Source organism: Canis lupus, chromosome 1 (assembly GCF_011100685.1).
Source record: "Canis lupus familiaris isolate Mischka breed German Shepherd chromosome 1, alternate assembly UU_Cfam_GSD_1.0, whole genome shotgun sequence".
NCBI classification, from domain to species: Eukaryota; Metazoa; Chordata; class Mammalia; order Carnivora; family Canidae; genus Canis; species Canis lupus.
This window is the reverse complement of record NC_049222.1, coordinates 92,454,898-92,476,336: the sequence shown is the minus strand read 5'-3', so window position 1 is coordinate 92,476,336 and position 21,439 is coordinate 92,454,898. Positions and strand designations below refer to the sequence as shown.

Genomic DNA, 21,439 nt, shown 5'->3' with positions numbered 1-21,439 from the left:
GGAATTATTCACTAGAACTAGTGTATATGTTAATGAATATATCATTAACTCTAATATATGTAGTACTGTGGTAATTGATACTTTTTTAATTCCAGTGTAATTAACATACATATTAATTTCAGGTGTACAATATAGTGATTCAACCATGCTATACATTACTCAGTACTCATCACAATAATTGTACTCTTAATCCTCATCACCTATTTCACCCATTCCCCCTACTCACCTCCCCTCTAAAAAACCATCAGTTTGTTCTCTGTAGTTAAGAGTATGTTTTTTATGGTTTGTCTTTGTTTTCTCTTTGTTTTGTTTCTTAAAATCTGCATATGAGTGAAATCATATGGTATTTTTCTTTCTCTGACTGACATTTCACTTAACTTTATACTCTAAATCATCCCTGTCATTGCAAATGGCAAGATTTCATTCTTTTTATGGCTGAGTAGTATTTCAGTATATGTGTGTGTGTGTGTGTGTGTGTGTGTGTGTGTGTGTGTTATCTTCTTTATCCATTCATCTATCAATGGATGGACACTTGTGCTGCTCCCATAATTGAGCTATTGTAAGTAATGTAATAAACATAGGGGTGCATATATCTTTTCAAGTCAGTGTTTTCATATTCTTTGGGTAAATACCCAGTAGTGGGATTACTGGATCATCTGGTAATTCTATTTGTAATTTTTTGAGGAACCTCCATACTGTTTTTCACAGTGGTTGCCCCAGTTTGCATTCCCACCAACAGTGCATGATTTTAGCCATTCTGACAGATGTGAGGTGATACCTCATTGTGGATTTGGTTAGTATTTCCCTGATGATGAGTGATGTTGAACATCTTTTCATGTGTCTGTTGGCCATTTGTATGTCTTCTTTGGAGAAATGTCTGTTTGTGTTTTCTGCCCATGTTTTAATTGGATTGTTGTGTTTTGAGTATATGTATTGAATTATATAAGCTCTTTATATATTTTGGATACTAACCCTTTATTGGATATGTCATTCGCAAATATCTTCTCCCATTCAGTAGGCTGTCTCTTAGGCTTTTTTGATTGTTTCCTTTGCTGTGCAGAAGCTTTTTATTTTGGTATAATCCCAATAGTTTATTTTCGCTTTTGTTTCTCTTGCTTCAGGAGACATATAGAAAAATGTTGCTACAGCCAATGTCAGAGAAATTAGTAATGGGGTAGTTTTCTTAAGATCTCAAATACGTAATATCATTTGACCCTCAGACTAACCTTGAACCTTAAAATGTTGAATGGTGTGCTTACGATTAAGATCACATTGTGATTAACATGAGTCTATCTCACTCTAAACTCCTGCTTCTCCTTCTCTTTAACAAATAAGTCCACTAATGAGAGGTCTGCTGCCATCATCATATAATAACCTCCTGTTCTTACTGCTACAACCAACTGAGAATGAGAAGCTCATCTCTTCCTGTTCTGTATAATTATAACCACTTATGTTTAAGTAGTGATCTGTTCATTCATAAGTTTATTGCACATCCTTAAAATAATCCTGTACATTAGGTGAGACCAAGACCATAGCTTTTATTTTCACCCAAGAAGAGAAACAGTCTCAGGGAAGTGATTTGTTTGAAGTCGACAGAGAATTAATGAAGAGCCAGAATCAGAATGTAGGGCTTAGAGTTTCAGATGTACCATGATCATCTGCCACTTGTGAAACTGGATGTATAGAATTTGATATATTAATAGCCTCTACATAAATAAAGTTGACAATGAAACAGAAAAGAGAAGTACAGTCTTTTTCCATCTGCCTGACATTTTACAATTCTTCATTGCAAAGCAGGCTTTGGGAATATCAGCCTATACATTTGTGAGATCCTCTCTCTTCCACCTATCTAAGAATATAATAGCTGTTTTAGCCCTTCTAGGCCAAAAATCTCTAGAAAAGACCATGAAATGAAAGTGATAAGAAACACACACAGAGACACCCGACTCTGACTCTAAGTTAGAAATAATAAGGAGGTTTGAAGTACATGAACAAGCTCCAAGACTGGCACATCTTCAGTGAGGACAAAATTTTATTTAGAACTGCTTTCCATTTTAAATATAATAGAGTATATTGTTAGTATTAATAATATTCATATTTTGGTATCATATTTTATAAATTCACATTTTTCAAAGATAGGCATTTCTTAATTATTTTTATTATACTTATTTCCAATGGAAAATCATCTTAATTTAAATGGACATCAGTAAGAAACTGGAATCACTTAATAAATTTACCTTCTAATAGGATTTGCAGGGATCCCTGTACATACTCGTGTACATTCTCTATTGCCACATCTGGGAACATTACTTAGTATATTTTGCAATCTTTGTATGGCACAAATACCTATTTATTCCAAAGTGTCCATCCGAAGTTATTATCACCAAGAGGTGGTGACACATTGCTTACCCATCAAAAAAGATTGTCACTTTGAGTTGCTTTTTCTTATGGTGGCGATGAATTGTCAGTGTTTCAAAAATCTTTTTTTTTTTTTTTTTTAATTTAGTTCTGGTCCCATCTGTGAGAGTAATAGAATCAGAAGACTCACCTATAACAGTAAGATGGTTTTTCCCAGCAAAGATCTGTCTAGATCTGATAAGGATCTAACCAAAGCTGGCTAAGGGGGCCCTCTTTAACCACCCTATTTAAACGAGTTGAGCCAACTGCTTTCAGTAATGAAATTATTCCATGGCAGGTTGTGTGGTACACCAGCCTTTTTGACCCTCTGGCTTAACTTCTTTTAGGAGGAAAAGTAGGTTGAACTCTCATCCTGGTCACTAATACTGGCTGCATATATGTCTTCTCTCTTGAAACAGCTCAATGGTTATTCGGGACTTAACCTTACGCAGTGCTGCTAGCTTTGGCTCCTTCCACCTGATCCGTCTACTCTACGATGAGTATATGTTCTACTTAGTAGAACATCGTGTTGCTCAGGCAACAGGAGAGACACCCATAGCAGTCATGGGCGAGGTAAGAGAGGCCAAAAGAGCTGTGACTCATGGGGCTTTGAATAAAGGAACTGAATTTCATTTTAATTTAAATATATTATTTATTGATTAAAGTGATGGTTCCTCACCGATGAAGACCCTGCGGGGCTATGGAGTTATTGTAGGGGGGTCCTCACATCCCTCTGTTTATATGTAATTTTTAATTAAAAGATTCTAAAATTATATATTATATCATGTGAAAATTCCTGGCATGTTTCAATATATTATAAAGGTGTCTATGTAAAAGAAAAGTTTGAGAATCACTGGACTGAGAAAACCTTTATTGAATGGAAAGTGAGTAAGATTGATGCTGCTGATAAGGCAAAGGGCTTGGAATACAGAAGGAAAAGTTTAACATGTATTCTTGTAGGCTTTGTCCAAGTGCCCAGGAACAAAAGAAATGATTCTATTTCAGAAGGATAGTAACAGTGATGATGGTGACAATAGCTAACATTTCTGGGGCACTGACTAGGTGCCAGGCACAACTCAAAGTCCTTTATATGTAACAAAGCTCTGGACACTTTTTGAGACAGGTACAACTTTATCCTTTTTTTCACAGATGAGTATCTGAGGTTGATGGAAAAAGCCTAGGACACAGATGAAATGTTTATGTAGCTAGTTAGTGGTGGAGACCTGTTTGGAATACTCAGGCTCTGATTTTCACACTCAGGCTTCTAATTGCGGAAGATATGAAAAAGAAAACATCCTCTTCAGAATTTTTAGATAGAAAACAAAAATGTCTTATTTTCAACACGTCTCAAAAAGCTAACACTGAAGTAAATGTACACAAGGAGCAGTTAATATGATGAGGGATAGATGCAGAAATGCCCAAGTAAATCCCCACTAGCTCATTTTGTTGTACTGAATTGGGGGGTGGTCCTTCAGATCTTGCTAGATTATACCAAATCACAGAATATTACAAATGACCCGAAGCAATAAAGAAGACAAGTTCATTTGGAAGCTGTTCATATGTGCTTATTTAAATTTAAAAAGTCAAAGTAAATACTAGATGCTTTTCCTAGTTTAATAAATATGATAATAAAGGTATAAATTAAAAATATATTAAAATATCTCAAGGAGCTTTATAAGTGTTCTCATATAAATAAAAGCCATGTCAAACTTCAGAATGTTGGGTAAAAGATTCCTCTTACCCTCTCCTTAAAATCCCTTGTTGTGTGCTGATCTGTATGTGTTTGTGTGATGTTCCTTAATGGTGATTGTACTTAAGTCATGCCAGTTATATATATAATATGTGCAAGATTAAGCAAGGATTGTTAAAGCTTTTAGACGATAGGCAGGACCTTGTAGAACTAAAACAATCTGGACTTTCTTATATTTGACCTTCCTTTACTGCCCCTTGCAGTAGTTGTCTTACAGATGCCTGGTTGCAAAATGCCCAGTTGGCATAGAGATTAAGTACTGCAACATTTCTCAAGTCAGCACTCCCAACTTCTGAAACAGACATGCCTTTCAGTGTATTTCACACATCTGCCAGCCACCTCATATGTTCTGGGACTTCTTGAACAAGGTGGTCAGCATAATGATAACAGGGATTCTGATGAACACATGTAGCTAATCCTGACATGTGGTCTTTGCATCTTGAGGGTACAAGGACAGTGGAGCCGTCACACCGTGTGAGGACTCAGCAAGCACCTCACACACTTATATAAGCAGCGCTGACTCACCAGGGTTAAGATAGGGTCTCTTATAGTCAGTACTGCCAACTAACCAGGCTGAGAGGCGTTCTTTTGTTTTGTTTTGTTTTTTTACTTTATGTAAACAGTGTAAATGAGTATGATGCTTTCCCACCTGAGGTCAAGATATGATAGGAATAAAATCTAGATTAGAAAATGAGGTATAAAATACCTTCTGTAAATCAAAAGATCTAAGCACACCTCTTGATTTCTTTGCTTCATCTCTCCTTACCCAAATGATAGGACAGTCCTTTGAGTTGTCTGCACTCATCCCATTATTCAGCCCAGGCCAATCAAGACTAATTTTATAGGTTTGTTCTCCTCATACAACCTTGGTGGCCTCATAGATCTGTTGGCCATTATAGACCTGGAGGTCATGGTCATATTTTCGTATCTAAAATTTCTTGATTCTTGGGAAAAGGAAAAGGAAATTCAAGAAAACAGAAGGCTATTTTCTCATGTGTTACTCCCATGTTATCCTACGCCTACCCGAGAAATCAGATTGGAGGTCCAAAAGGCTTTTCCATGTTGAGGCTCAGCTGCATTTGCCCCTAGGTGATCCCTCCTCCCAAACACCAAGTCCAGAAGTGACTGTGTACACAGTGGGAACAACACCTCAGACCCCAATCCATTGAAATCCATAGAAGTCACCATTACCCTCAGTTGGAGCAATTGGTTTTCAGTCATCAATAACAACAGCAATCACAAACACAATAATAGTTCTCACTATTTATTGAGAGCCTATTACATACTTAATGAAACTAAACTCTTGATCTATCTGCTAATGGCTCTTTCTCAGTAAATGGTACCATAATTCTCAGTTGATCATGCTGGACATCTGAGCATCATCTTTTACACGACTTTCTGACTTGACCCCTATGTCCACCCAATTAGTAAGTCTGCTCTTTCCCAAACCTCCCCTAGGGCAGTCAGTATCACCTTACATAAGTGCAGAGTTGGTCATGTTACCCCTACTTAGACCCTATCAGTAGTAATCTGTCCTGTTACTTGAGGAACAAAATTCTTTCCTTGGTACACGAGGTCATGCTTGATCTGGCCCTGCCCCTCAGATTAACCTCAGCCTCCCTCTTCCTGTGCCATTTGTTGCAATCACAGTGGTCTTTTCTCTGTTCTTATTCACCCAGCTTTGCTCATCATTGTATTCCTGCATAAGTGATTCTTTCTATCAGGAACTTTCTGCCCAGTTCCTCTTGCTCATTGTAACTCCTGCTTCACGTCTTAAATATCACTTCCTCAGGGGGGCCCAGTTCCTCCAAACTACCTTAGATACTCCTGTTCTCTGTGATCTGTACTTTTACTTTTCATGCTAGAACCTGCACTGTACTTAAATCACATGGTTCTTTGTATGATATGTGTAAGTAAAGATTTAATGCCCTAGAAATAATGGAGGTCATTGAGGCAGGAGAATCTCATTCTCCTGACAATTTTGTCATTTTTAATGGTATAATTTTAGGCAAATCTTGTTCACTTATGTTGAGTCTCAGACTCATCTCCAACATTAATTTATTCATTTATGTAACAGATATTTCTTACACACCTACTATACCAAGTGCTATAATGATTGGGTTATAGTGATGAATAAAATGAATTTTGATCCTGCATTCAGGAAGCTTGCATTTTAGTCAGGGATTCATATGTACTAAATATTCACATAACTGTTGAGCTTTAAAATTAGAGAAATAGGAATATTCGAAGCAGGAGGCCTTAAGCTAGCCTAGGAGGGCCAGGGAAGGCTTTCCCCCAGCAGTGATGTTTGACATGAGATTGAGAGGGCAAAAGGAGTTAACTATGTGAAGTTAGAATTTGGGAGTAGGGGTTGTACGGAGATGTGCACACAGGTCCTGCCTGCATTGGAAGGGAGTGTGACCAAGGGGAACTTTCCATGGAAAATCTGAGGATCAAGCACCAGGGGGTCCAAATACACACCATCAGTAGAGAAGAGGTAGGATTGGATGAGGAAAGGATTGGATGAGGAAAGAAAGCCCAAAACTTCAGGTGAAGACTACACTCACATACTACTTATGTGCAGAGCACTCTTCTAAGCGCCTTATGCATATTAACAATTCAGAACAACCCTATGAATGAATACGATTATCCATGTATAAAATAATATATATTTTACAAACCATGACTTGAGACCCAGAGCCATCAAATAGCTCGCTAAGGTCACACCACCGCGAAGTTGTGAGTCAGACCCAAACCAAGCAGCCTGACCCCAGAGTTCTTGCCATTAATCCACCGTGCTTATGACTTGCTGCAGGATAGGCTAGATGGGAGCAAGAACGGTTGGGAGTCTTACCCAAACTTGGCCAGACAGTGGTTCTGCCTTATGTGTGCTTTATTTGAGAGAGGAAACAGACAGCCAACTAGATCCCAAAGTAAGGGGAAAGGTTTTCTTTTTCAAGTGACTTAGGGACAGTTAATATATCTTCATTAATGAGAAATCAACAAATTTTAAGATTAACATTGTTTACATTTTTTGTACAGGCAGGAGAGACCAATTCATGTTTTACATATAAACACAGTATACAAGTGTGCAAAACCGGTATTTTTGCATCCCCTTGCATGCCTTGTTACACTACCGTATCAGTTGTTGATATAAAGACCACCACATAACAGCACCCCCAAATGAAACAGAAACAGCATCCCACCCCAACACGTTTTCTTCTAAATGTCAGTCTGCTGCCACAGTAATGCTGACTAGCAAGTTATTTAAAGCACGTGCAATTCCAGAGTCTCATGATTATATTTTTTGCCTGGATGATAAAAAGGAAACAGAATTTATTTGCTGCTAAAATTATGTAATTTTTTGAACTTTAATATATATAAATATACCCAGAGACTCTCTGGGAGTGGTGAAATTTTAAAGTATGAAGAAAATAAACAAGTTGCATCTGTTTGCACACCTGTTAAATAAAAATTTCTAAAAATCAGGGCTTTTGTGTGGCCTTGACAAAAATTGAGCAGGAAACTATCATTTTATTTGAATTTTATGACTATTTGGAATCTGTTTAGAAGTTTATTTCCTTAAAATATACATAGTCCATTAATATATTCACTGAGTCTGTAAATTTGAATGCTTCATAAAATGATTTTCTGTGATATTTTTATATTTAACTTATTAAATGTATTTAAATTCTGTCATAATTTAATTATACTTATTTAATATTACATCTAAGCCATCTATATAACCAATCTTTTGAAGTAAAAAATAGGAACCAAAAGATGCTTCAGTTGTTCAAATATGAATATCAATACGGAAAAAATGATGTTTTAGTAGTAGTTTTTAGGGGAAAAAATGGAGAACCCTTAAGAATATACCATCAAAAGAAAAATGTCTTGAATTTATCAAAGTTGATGTACTCAAAGTAGAAAGGGAAAAAAAAAATCTTCAAAACCTAAAAATTGGACCAGAGCAATAATAATTCACAAGGCAAGCTTTTAGAATAAAAGTTGAGTGAAAAAGTTCCATTTGGTAGAAGTGTAATCATGGTAAATAAGCATAGATTTTTAAGGTAAAATCAAACTAATGAAAAATAAATTTCAGTGAATATTACTCTTGTGCAACCAGGGAATACACTGAAAATGTACCTGTGGAATAATAGATTTGTTATAGGATATTTTAAAACGAATGAATTGTATCTCAGGTTAAAATCACTTTGCAGAAAAAAGTTCCATCTTGGAACAGCAGTGGCTTAGAAAAAGTCATGAATACTTGTTGAAAGTTATACTGTTTTTTGTTCTAATAAAGCTTATTAATGTTTACTAATATTTAATTAATGGGTGTTGAGGAATTGTTTTGCAAAAAGATGTTAGTGTCTGCACCCCCTACCCCCCACTTCACCTGCGAGGAAGACAGGTTGAAAGTTTTCCCCAAAGCAGAACTAACTACCAAGTGGTAGAAAAGTGGGTCTTGCCCCAGAGCGCCAAATGGGTTCAGTACACGTTTTAATTTTTCACCGTGTAACTTGTTTGCAGACAGATTCAAATGGGGACTAATTTATTTCCATCTGTGCCATTCACCTCCCCCAAATACATGCACACTCACCACAACATACACACCAGATGCCTAGCGGGTAAGCTTTCATTATTTTGTTCCAGGGCCTCTTTCCTCTGCATTACAGGATGCGTCTTGATCGTCCTACCACCCTTTCCCTTCCCACTTTTTGTTCTTTAGATGTCTAGAATATGCAAACTAACGGGAATATTAGTCTAAGCGAAATTGCAGTTGGAAGGCTGAATCTGCCAGGAAACAACACCACCAACAAATTACACCCTGCAGCGCCTCTGAATCCACCCACAGACCAGACCTAAGTCAAAATCATTATTTTGGAATCTGTAGTTTGCTTTTAGCTGTAAATCTGCTTCTCTACGTAAGCACAGTTCTGACACCTTGAAAATAAATGACGCTAGTGACCTCCCAGAGGAGAGACACGGATGACCCTCTCTTCCACACCTTCATCCCCAAGTTGCTAAGAACTGGCTTTGTAGAGCTCTCCCAGCTCTCCTCCTCTTTCCTGGTTTGTCTTTCTGTTCCTTTCTCTCTTTGTGTTTGAGGAAAGCACCTATTGACTCAGCTGCCTGGGGCCACAGCCTTTCACTCTGGGATCCCTGCTCATTAGCAACCTCTGCTCAGTTTCCTTTTTGCTTGCTCTGGGCTGTAACCTCTTGAGGGAATGGACTTTTGCTTATAACCATGGTCTACACACAGTCCTCCTACAGGTGTTCAAAACATGCTCACTCAAGAAAGGAAGTACAAAAGAATGATGGAAAGACAGACTACCAATTTGTAGACCTTCTCATTGGATTTCACGACTGACACATTGGATTCTTTTATCAGGAAAATAAAACGAGACCAAGAAGTTCTCCTTCTCCCCAGGATGCGTCAGTCAACATTTCAGAGACCTCCTCCATCAAGTTGGGCATTCAGAGGTGCTTTTTGACCAGAGATTAGTGTTCCTGAAGAGTTTGGAAGTGGGAAAAGAGTATGAAATCGTTGGAGAATTCTTAACATACTTCAAGAACTAAAATGGTCATTGGACACGTCAGGAAACAAATCTCGGCACATTTTGCTTAGGAAAGAGCCCGGTGTCCCCAAACGGACAAACGGACCCAAACGGTGTCCCCAAATGCTGAGCTAGCTAGGCGTAGAAGGCAGAGATTAAGCGTGACAGCTCCCTCTGCTGGCCTCTGTGCTACACTCTGTTATCCCGTGCCCTGCTCAGGTGGCTCTGGCCTGGCCACTGTCCTGGTGGCTTTGCTTACAAACGGATGATGATGGTGATTATGGGCTTCAGATAAAGAAATAGGTTTTGTTGGAGACCACAAGGTCCTCAATTCACAGGAGTTGTTTTCTGCTATTCATCATAAAATACACTTTCGTAAATGTGAGAGATTTTCTACAAGTATCTGGGTCAGGTGTTTTGATACTACAAGCACTTCAAACCTGATTCACACTACTTGGTATAGAGAAAACATGTTTCCATGTCCCCACCCCCAAAGTCTGTCCAGTTAATAATTTCTAAAAAGAGAGGTAGAGAGGTGGTATAATTAAAATCAAGAAGTCCTCCTCTCAGGTGACTGACTGGGTGGCTCAGTTGGTTAAGCTTCTGCCTTTGGCTCAGGTAATGATCCCGGGGTCCCGGGGTCCAGCCCCTACATCGGGCTCCTTGCTCAGTGGGGAGTCTGCTTCTCCCTCTGCCCCTCATGCTGACTCTCTTTCTCTCTCTCTCTCTCAAATAAATTAAATCTTAAAAAAGTACTTCTCTCACATAATAAACCAATGCCAAGATTTCCTCTTAGATGACAAATGTGACCTTCAATGAAGTCTGTCTTAAGTTAGAGGCACCAGAGTTCTTTCTTTTTAACCCACGGTTTTATTCACATAAGGATATGCTTCCAGGCTGAACCCTAATATTTGCAAGGTCTGTGGTACCCGTATGTCTAAACATTTAGAAAGTTATGAGTCAAACTGTAAGTAGAATCTCTTCCATCCGCTGAGGTTGATAAAGATGTCTTGATCACAACTAAGAAGGCTGAGTTTAAGGGTAAAATTCTCAGGCTCCTCCTGGATCCACTCAGAAAATATTGACATAGACATGGCCAGGGCAGGGCTCTCCATAGTGTGGGGCTCAGGACAGAAGCTCTTCTCAGTTTGGCCTATTGGTACTCTTAAATGTTCCTGTTGTTAAAACTACTTTTTTCCATCAAAAGGAACTAAAGCTTAGTTCTTACTTCATTACCTACACTGCTTTGATTAATTTGGTTCTCATTTGGAAGACGTTTCTAGAAAATCATAATTCTCTGAAATCCCTTATGATTGAATTTTCAAGACCTTTCTCTCCACCATCTCAAACATTCAAAATAGTTGCCACTAACTAATCCTTTTGTGATTAAGTTCTTTAAAAAAAAAAAAAAAAAAAGATTTTATTTATTTATTTATTTATTTATTTTGAGAGAGAGCATGAGTAAAGAGGAAGGGCAGATGGAGAAGCAGACCCCCTTGCTGAGCAAGGAGCCCAATGCAGGGCTTGATCCCAGGATCCTGGGATCATGATCTGAGCTGAAGGCACTTAACCAACTGAGCTACCCAGGTGCCCCTTGTGATTAAGTTCTACTAACTTCATTTAATAGAACTATCATAGGAGATTGCCCAGCTATGTAAGATTTATAAAATTCAGAACTTTACAAAGTTCAAGCTAAGTATAGAATGTTGAAAGATTAGAGTTGGGTCAGGAAGTTCCAAATCTGCATGTGAACCATCTTGCTGCTTCCATGGAGGGAAAGCTTTAAAGCTGTCTGTTTCTTCCTTCGTTGACTTCTCAGAAGAGCAGAGAGAGAAGCAACTTTTAGGGCAGGATTTACATGCTGATAGTCGCCTGAGCTCATCAGCTATTTCTCATGATGTAATCATCTCCATTCTGCTAAACACACACACATACCATCCGTGCTTAGGACAGCCCTTCTCTTGGTACTTGTGTGAGTCATTAAGTCCTTGATCAGCACATAACTGACTTCACCTTCAACCCTAGATTGAGGTCATAAACATCAAGCCCTCAAGTCAGGGCCTAAGGAACACTTCCATTCTCAGGCAGCACACCTGGTAGCCCCACTCAACTAGAGGCATTTTATTTGAAGTCACTATCTTATGGCCTCATGGTTGCATGGAATTCTAAGACTTTATTGCTAATATTTGAAAACTGAGTTTTGAAGACAGTAGGCTGTCTATTTCATTAAAAAAGGAGATCTAAGATTAGATGAGTGACATGTCTAGAATCCCATAGGGGATAGTGGTGGAGTTGTGATTCAAACCCAGGACAGGCTGGCTCCAGATCTGTTGTGGTTCCTCCTGTTCTGTGCTGCTTGTTTTCCCATCTAATACCTTTGCAACCTGGGCAAGTTACATATATCCTTATCTTAGTTTTCTCATCAACAGAATAAGCATGAGGACCATTCCCTCACAAGGCTGTTGTGAAAATAAAATTAGGTGGGTATGCAGTTAGGCATCGGTAAGTAGGTGTAGGTAGGTAGATGGAGTGGATGGGCAGACTGGCACATACCAGCTACCTGATTTTTATTAGTTCCATTTCCTTCCTACAAGGTGGGTATAGATCTGAAGCTATGTGTATAGCTATGTGTCTCAGGAGAGACTATATTTGACTGCCTTCTATTCCAGATTAGATTTTTTTGTAAAGATTTTATTTATTCATAAGAGACAGAGAGAGAGACAGGCAGAGGGAGAAGCAGGCTCCACACAGGGAGCCCGATATGGGACTCGATCCCGGGACTCCAGGATCACGCCCTGGGCTGAAGGCAGGCACCAAACCACTGAGCCACCCAGGGATCCCTAGATTAGATTTTTAAATATTGATTTGGCACTGACAATCCAAGTAATAATGCGTACAATTAGACCATCGTGTTCTTGACCATATAAAGGTGAGCTTAGAAGTTGAAATGCATAAAACAGATAATGTAAAAGACATGTGAAGACTTTAATAAAACTATATTGTGAGGGGGGAGAAAAGCCTGTAGACAATTTTTGAATGTTGAATCAAATGATTCATGGAATTAACAAAGAATCCAACAGCATTCTTTGGGATGGAGCCAAAGTGGTAATCAGAGGCAAACTAATTCAATGCTTTGTAAAACACCGCCAACAAAATAGAAGACAGAAATAAGTCAATTAGGAAAAAAATGGCAATATTAGGGAAGAAGTATAAACATAATTAGATAATAATAACTAGACTTGTGTCAAATTTTAACTAGTAGGAATGAGTAAAAGGTCTTGTGACATGGGGAGAGAATGTATTATATATACAGTTACTATATATGTGTAATTTATTCAAGCTAAAAAGTAAAAGTCAGTCCCAAAGAGACATCTTATTCCAACTCTGAGATAAAAACCACTTCAGAAGAATTTTACAGTTATCTGCTTTTAGTGTCTATGACAGCTTAGAGATCTCTTTCCTAGAGCAAACAATTCATTGGCAGAAACTGGAAAGATGTACACATACATCCAGAATTTCTTCCCGACATGTGTATACCAAAAGTTAGCCACTGCTGGCAGAACTGGTCTGCAGTATGAGATCAGAGCATCACTTTATTCTGAATCTATGTAAAGACTACTCGCAAGAGTAGCCATCAGGTAGTGATACAAGTGGGCTTTCTGAGGTCTTTGGGGTTGCTTGTGGTATAGTTTGGTGGCACAAGTTAATCCTCATGAAACTGTCCAAAGACCAGTATGTACCCTATCTTAGTGTATAACTTTGACATTAGAGTTGCCATATAGGCTTCCATTTGGATGTGAGCCTCAGGGCTGTTCTGGCCCACTCTCCGATAGCTTTTGGTTTCCTCAATTTCAATTTCCATTTTTGTCTGGAATGACTTCCATCATATATGTTACTAACACATTTTAGCTCTTTGATCCTGGTAAATTTTGTATACGTGTGTGGTTTCCACAAGCTTAGAGCTTGAAATGCATGCTATAAAAAAACCTTCAGACTGATAGAAAGTTGTACATCAAATTGAAGGTCTGTAAATGAAAAATGAAACACAGATGTCCTGAGTGACCAATATACCATAAAAGATGAATTTATGGCTGTGTACTATCCCACCCCGCCCTGGGGAAGGACACAAAAGATAAAATTGAGGAAAGCAATTACCGTGTTCTAATCAGCTTAATCTGGAGGGTGTGTTTCCTCTAATAATAGAAAAAAATTCAAAATATCTTAGGTATGCATGGTAAGCAATAGCGTGGGCTCCCAAAGATGTCTGTCTACATCCTAATCCCTGGAACCCATGAATATGTTAGGTTACAGATGCAGTTAAGGTTACTAATTCATTGACCTTAAAATTAGGAGATAGATTATCCTGGAGTGTCTGGGTGGCCCCAAGGTGATCACAAAGGGTCTTTAAAAAGTGGAACACAGAGGCAGAATAGTCAGAGTGATGTAGCCAGAGATTCAGCCTGATGTTGCTGGCTCTGGGGATGGACACAGGCCATAGCCCGGGTGGGGGCAGCCTCAAGGAGCTGGAAAAGGAAGAAAGAAATTCTCCCTTAGAATCTGCAGAAAGAAACACAACCCTGCCGACACCTTGATTTTAGCTCAGGAAGACCCACTTTGGAATTCTGACCTCCAGCATTAAAAAATAGTAAGTCTGTGTTGTTTGAGCCACTACGTTTGTGCCAATTTGTGACAGTAGCCATAGGAAACTATTACAATAGGAAAGCTAATATTGCTTTGAATAAAATCAGTTATGACTTGCGTGTTGTAGGCTCTTCTCCCAGTATATTTATTCATCCTGACTTCCTCTTCTGCTCAACATATATCTATCGCTTCGGCAATAGTGACACCACCCTGAAAACCATCTTCCTCTGAACTCCTGCATTTGCTTTTACCAGGGGGAGAACTTAGGCTGTCGGACTCTCTCCTCACATCTCCCACCATCCAATTGGAACAAGCTTCCCATTAGGGGGACTCACCCCATCTGAACGAATAGCACACGTCACCCGTGGCCTGGTCTCTTTCCTTACAACCCTCCCTGCAATCTTTTCTCACACCCCAGACATCTTCCCTGTTCACCTGCTAATTCCCACAATTATATACCAGCCTTGGTCCATCTCTGTCTATACAGGCAAGCCTCTGCAGAAAAGATGAAAACTATTCCTTCGACTGGCTTCTATCCTTGGAAGTTGACCCTAGTTTCTTTCCTTATGACCCATTGATGCTCACGTGCCTCAGGTGTGCTAGCTCTTTCTGCTTCCGTAGCCATCCTGTGCCCCAAGTCTCCACGCCTTCCTTAAAGACGAAAGCTTCCCTTCCTTCCACTGTTTGTAAGGTGGAGCAGATCTTCCAGGGTTTGCAGGTTCTTCTTCCAGCCACACTCAGCCCATCATCCATTATTCTAAATAACATTTTATTGGCACACAGTCACGCCCATTCGTGTACCTATTGTCCCCGGCTATCTTTACCCAACAGTGGCAGGTTGGAGTGATTGCAACAAGACTATAAAAACTACAGTATTTACTGTCTGACCCTTTACTGAAATAAAGTTTGGCAACCCCTGTTCTAGACTACACTGTCATGTTTTGATGCCACCAGGTAAACCAGTTAGGCGCTCTTGTGTGTGGTGATTGTAGACTTGGACAGCTAATGTCGCAATGAACAGAGAGAACGTGTGTGCCTATGTCCGCGTGTGCGTGTGATTGTATCTGTCTGCCTGTAGATCTGGATACACTGATGCTTTTTCTAGTAGGACACTGCTTCTAGAGGGGTTGTTTACCTGGCTGCCCAAGGTGATGTGGTTATGAGGACTCCCTAACCCTCTCTCCCCGGGATGGGGTAAACTCATCCAGCAGGGAAAGTGGCCCCAAGGGTGAGGTCTTCATCCCAGCCCTGAATTCTCTTTCCTTCTGTCCCTGACTCCTGCCCCCCAGTCTCTGCTTTGTGGGCCCCCATGGATTCCCTCCTGCTTGCTCTCTGCACCCTGACTTCCTCTGCACTGTTTCCGTTCCCGTTCCCACGTATCAGAGTACTAGCATTACCTCCATCCCTGTGAAAAATTCACTGCTTCTAGATCCAATGCACAGTGGCCTCTTAGGGGCACCTGGGGTTTGCATCTCCTGAGCAGCACCTGGCTCCTTTCATGGTGGCAGGTGGTAGACCTGGGGGCCTTTATTTTATTTTATTTATTTATTCATGAGAAACACAGAGAAGCAGAGACACAGGCAGAGGGAGAAGCAGGCTCCCTGCAGGGAGCCTGACATGGGACTCGATCCAGGACCCCAGGATCACAACCTGAGCCGAAGGCAGATGCTCAACCACTGAGCCACCCAGGTGCCCCAAGACCTGGGGGTCTTGTAAGGAACCACTCTTGAGCGGCTTGGCCACGGGTCAGGGTTGTACCAGGACCTCCCCTCAAGGGCCCTGCCTGTAGCTGTACTTGTCCTGCCCCGTTGCCCACTGAACCCTTCCCAGTCGTTACTACTCTCCTTGCAAGGTTGTGGCCTCCCAGGCTCCCTCCACATCTATTGGTCTGCTGTTGTCCAGGAAGGTGCACATTATTAGGATCCCTGTCGGGACCCAGAGGAAATGCTTTCTGGGGTAATGAGGTTTTTCTTTCTGAAACAACAGGTATGCTTCCTCTATGTTCCATTCTGTTTCTACTTCAGAACATCCCCAATTTATCTATAGAATTTTGATTCCCACCTACATCAAAAGGCCATATGCTTTCTAACCCCAGAGCACATTTTAAACCCCTTAATTTGTATTCTTCCCTCCATGTATGGAACATACACTCTCTCTCTCTCTCTCTCTCTCTACTCCCCCCTCCCTATCTGTCTGCCTCTCTCCCTCTCCACCCCCTCTTCCTCCTCCCCCACCTTAAGTTCCTAACTCGAGAGTGCAGAATATCTGATCTCAAATCCCCTACCACCACATCTCCTGCAAATGTTAGATAAATCCATTTGTTTTTAGTGGCCATGAGATTACATCTAAGCTCACTATCTTGCCAAATTCTTAAGTTTTTCTGAGGCTGAAATGAGGAAGCAAATTCATGCGTCTGGTAGGCAATCAGCCCTTACTATCTGTCAGGTGCCATAGTAGATTCTGGGGTATGTTTATGAGGAGGACACAGGCCCCGGCCCCCACAGCCCTGGCCCCAGGCCTGGGAACAAGTCAGATGTTAGAAGAGGAAACAAAGTTAAGTGTTGAATGTGGTGGCAGATGCTTTGAAGGAAATGATTACAGCTGACAGGATAGGAGATGCCTATCTGGGCTGTCAGGAAAAGCCTGTCTGAGGAAACAATATTGAGAAAGTGATACTTGAGGTCATAATATTTGAAAGAAAGCCCAGCATACACGGAACCTTGAAAGTCCTTTATGAGCTCTGAGATGCCACCTCAACAAACAGCCGCCTCTCCAGGCCCCCGTGTGGCGAGGGAAGTTAGTTTTTCCATTTGCTGGAGCTAAAACTTGACGGCAATCTCCCTGCTTTCTCGAGAGCCGCCATTTTGTTCATCCAAATCACAGGATCTCTTCCTTCTCTGTGGTTTCTGGTTCGTGCCCTTCCTTCCTGCTGCCTGGACCTGCTGCCCCTTCCCAAACCCCCGCAGCTGACTTCCCTTCTGATATGCCTGTGCTTCTACACCCTTCTCGAAGCTTGCCTCACTTTTTGGCTCAACTACCTGTCCTTTGTAATATAACCAACTTGTGATACTCACCTTCAGAAAGAGGGGATATTTCCAGATTAACTGACTGGAATTGGCAGGCACAATGGTTGGCGCATAGTTGGCTCCCAATAGATGATTGAATAATAAGTGAATTGAACGGATGCTCCTCGTTTTAGCCAATCTGTAAGGAGTAAAGTGGTTTTTTTTCTGAATCCCATGTGTATTCTTTTCCTCACATGTGAAATACATATAAAAACCTTTACCTTTTCTATTGGATATCAAAATCTTACCTCTTATTCACAAGAGTTTTATTTTAAATCTACTCTCTCTCCTTGCTGTACATGTGCAACTTTGTTACTGATCCCAGAGACGCCTAGAGTCATTGATGGGTCTCTCGGATTGCTTGTACGGAGTCCAGCACAGCAGGGGCCACAGGCACAAAGCATTTAGTATGCAAATAGCAAATATCTATTTACTCATGATAATAGCTACCACTGAAATGTTGATTGTTGTGGGGGGGGGGGGGGTTTAGAGGGAGGGGTTTGTTTCGTTTTTCTGTTTTTAGCATCCTGAATAATCAAATGTATTCTTTGGAATGAAGCAGGAACGTTTAGTGGAAAATCTTTGTATTAAGGAAGTTGCCATATTTCGGTTGAATAGCAGCCAAAAACAGTTTCTTTTGAAGAAAATTTCCCAGTATGTCCTGAGTTTGGTTTTAGCCACTTTGTGTGATATTATTGATTACTAATGGCAGTAATACTTTAGTCTCAACCTTTTGAGATTTTTCAGAAACAAATGGAATCTTCGCTTTTTCTAGGTTTAGAGGCAAATGCTTAAAGCTCATCACTGCCAACTTGTTTCCAGAATTGGATACTAAGTGTTATTATAGTATTCATTTAAAAGAAACATAAATTCACTGTGTTGCATCAATTAGAAATCACTTCTAAATAATCCTTCAGCTTCAGGCATTCTTTCTTTATAAACTATTTTAATAATACCAAAAATGGATAAAGGGTCCCCTTGATTTTTTTGTTCTTGTTTATATTCTTTAATTCAAGAATTTTTGCATAATTTCAGCTGTGCTTTTTATTTAGATTAACACAAGGTTCTGACCCATGGAATCAGGAAGAACTTCAGAACAACAGTTCAGTATTTATGATTTTATATTTGTTGCCCAATGGGAGGTAACTACAGAGTAATGGGACAGTTAAAAAAAAAAAATTCTAAGAGTTATGGACCCAAAAGGCCCTTGTCCCCTTGAATCACCTGGGAAGGCTACATGTTTATCCCGGTCATGCTGCCATAGCTTAAAATGCTGTGGCATGCCTCTTCTTAAACTGCCCCCGAACTGCTGAGAAATAATGGGGTAAAATGACATACTATTTTGAATATCCTGAATTGTGGCAGAGGTGAATTAGATTTTGATGAGTCATCAGACATTGTTCCAGGACCAAGGGCAATCGATATAATTTGGAGTGTTATTTGCAGTCACAACTGAATATAAAATAACAAAATGGGCTTTCTGGAGTGATACATAAACTAACTCTTGAAATTAATTGTTAAAGAGGAATTCCAGATCCTTGGACTGGAATATATATCTAAGCTCCCAAGGGGTAGCTATTATGAAGAACAATACATGTGTAGGTTAAAAAAAAAAAAAAATGTGTTACATGTTTGCAAAATAAGATCAGTTTTATTACTTTGTAGACATACCTTGTAGATGAAAAAAAAACTCCTATCATGGAACTCTTTATAAGCAAACTTCTGAATGTAAGTAGAATTTCTGCCTCACCCTTTCTAAGCCTCTAGAGAAACCCAAATTTCTATAATGAGTTATTCTGAATCCTCAGCTTTACAGAAGTAATGTTCTCCATTTAAAAAGTGGGTGCTTTGAGGTCTCACATCACCTTTTTCTGATCCACTTGGTTACCTCTGCTATTCCCTTTTTTTTAAGAGTATCCATCTTTGTTCACTCTGAGACTCTTAAAACCTATTTCCTCATGATAAAAATATCATTAAGCTTTTGAACCAAGATAGAAAACAAAATCAAAGCTGAAGGTTATTAATTGCTTCCTATTGTTTTAAATTCCTTATTGTTGCATCAGTAACAAGCAGATGCCTTTCTTTTTAAAAATAGGATCTTGGTATCTTAGTAAATAACAACATCAAATTACGAGACAAGAAATCTCAAAGATTTTCTAAAAAAATAAATACTCTGAACTTTGGGGTTCCCTGCTACATTTTTCATTTCTACTAGTGAAAGCTTTAAACAGAGAATTCAGCCAAGCGGCTGGACCAAGTCCCTGTCACATTGCACCCTAAGGGGGTCTTTTAGGCCGCCCATGGGTGGTGGAGCTGACATGTCCTGCTTCATCAAATTTCCACATTTATCCCACCACATCCAACTTCCCTCTAAGCCAGCCAGGGCCCCATCTCTTCACTGCTAAGTTGAAATAATAATAATAATAAAGTAAAGTGGAGCGCAGAAGGCAGAGAAAATTGTTATTCTCTGCAAGGAGGCCAAGACAGCTAAATTGTGACACAATTTAAACTGTTCAAATTCGACAAGTTTGATTGGAAAATTGAGTGACCCCAGGTAGTTAGAGATCAAAAAGGTCACTGGTTTACAGTCTTAAAAAGTCCTACTTGTGTTTTTGCCACAGACTGTTAGAATATGATTTTATTCTACGTGGTAGTAACTGTTGCCCAAATGACTATTGTTTTACAGTTTGGTGATTTAAATGCTGTGTCTCCTGGAAATCTGGATAAAGGTAAGAAGTGAAAATGTACATTTTTAAGGGCTTCTTTGAGAAATCCCTGTAGAGGAAAATGTGGTGTGTGCCTACAATTCTCTTATTCTATAGAAATGGCATAGAACCCTACAGACATATGACAGTTTTGTCTCTCAGAGTCCTCATTGTTTATTGCTCCATTTCTGTGCCTTCTTTATGGGAGGGATATTAAATGCAAGAATTGAATTTAAATATAGTTGGCAAACCCTGCGCGACTCTCGCCTACATGTCATTACAGGTAGCAAGAAATTATTTCTGACTGTCGCCAGAGTCCTGGTGAGAAGTGATAAAATTTTATTGAAGGTCCACTCGGCAGCAGGAAAGATTTCTCAACCTGCCCCTTCTCAGTAATTCATACTTTTCACTGGAAAGACAAGTCAAGAGATAGCAAGGAAGCTTACCGTAAAAAGCAAGATCGGCAGTGGGGACAGATGCAAAGGATCACATGCGGAGTTCTTAGATTTTTAAAGCCCGCGTGGCCACTCAGCATGTTTCTTGGAAGAACTCAGGATCTATGGGACCACACGGGCTCTGGGGAAATGAGGTTGGGATCAAGCATGTGCAAATGACAACAATCCTAATGAAAATACCAGCTCAGGTTAAAAAAAAAGAAGAAGAAGTAAAATGTAAAATATGTAATAAACAAATAATACAGAAAGTATAGACCTTTCCTCAAAAACAGAAAAAAAAATAAAAAACAAAAAGTAGAGATAATCCTGAGGTTTTAAGGAACTGAGTTCTGGAGGGAAGGACAGAAAGCCCAGACTGGGGAAAACTGCCCAATTAGTCCTAGGACAGAACAGAGCTAGCTGGGGAGCAGGCAGGAGAAAGGGCTTGAGGGATCCGTATGTGAAAGGCAGTGATGATGTCCAGAGCCTCCTGCGCCAGGGTACTTGGGGCAGCATCCTGGCCTCCTGAGTGGTGGAACACGCGAACGTGGGGGCCAAAGTCCTTAAGGAATCCAGTCAGTCTCACTCCCACGTTAAACTCCTCTCTGGCCAGAGGAGCAAGTGTCAATTCCTGTTTCAGGAATAGGCATAAGAACCAAGCAGAAAAATACACACTCTCTGTAATTAACCCAGTGACAGTCTGGAAGGTGAATCAATGATGACACTGGTGTGTAAGGAAGGTGAGAGTTGAAACCCATGGCCAACATAAAGCAACCCTGCTGACGCGCTGACCAAGGCCTGGTGGCCCATGCTTGAGGGTCTCACCCCTGTGCGTAGGGTGTGGCAGGAGCCTTGTACTTGGACCACTGCATGGCCGCCCATCTTG

At 40.1% G+C, this 21,439-nt stretch overlaps 1 protein-coding gene across 28 annotated transcripts in view; it reads left to right on the top strand.

The window, feature by feature from the left end:
• RFX3 (regulatory factor X3) overlaps positions 1-21,439 on the top strand; it is a 289,026-nt gene that overhangs the window by 257,751 nt on the left and 9,836 nt on the right. For 23 of the 28 annotated variants that reach the window (XM_038527193.1, XM_038527196.1, XM_038527198.1 and 20 more), the window contains 3 exons: positions 2,817-2,970; positions 19,080-19,142; positions 20,101-20,143. In XM_038527193.1, coding sequence (XP_038383121.1) covers positions 2,817-2,970; positions 19,080-19,142; positions 20,101-20,143 — 260 coding nt within the window. Of the gene's footprint in view, positions 1-2,816; positions 2,971-18,466; positions 18,500-19,079; positions 19,143-20,100; positions 20,144-20,402; positions 20,771-21,439 lie in introns of those variants that run through there. The other 5 variants (XM_038527180.1, XM_038527182.1, XM_038527201.1 and 2 more) reach the window with 4 other exon arrangements.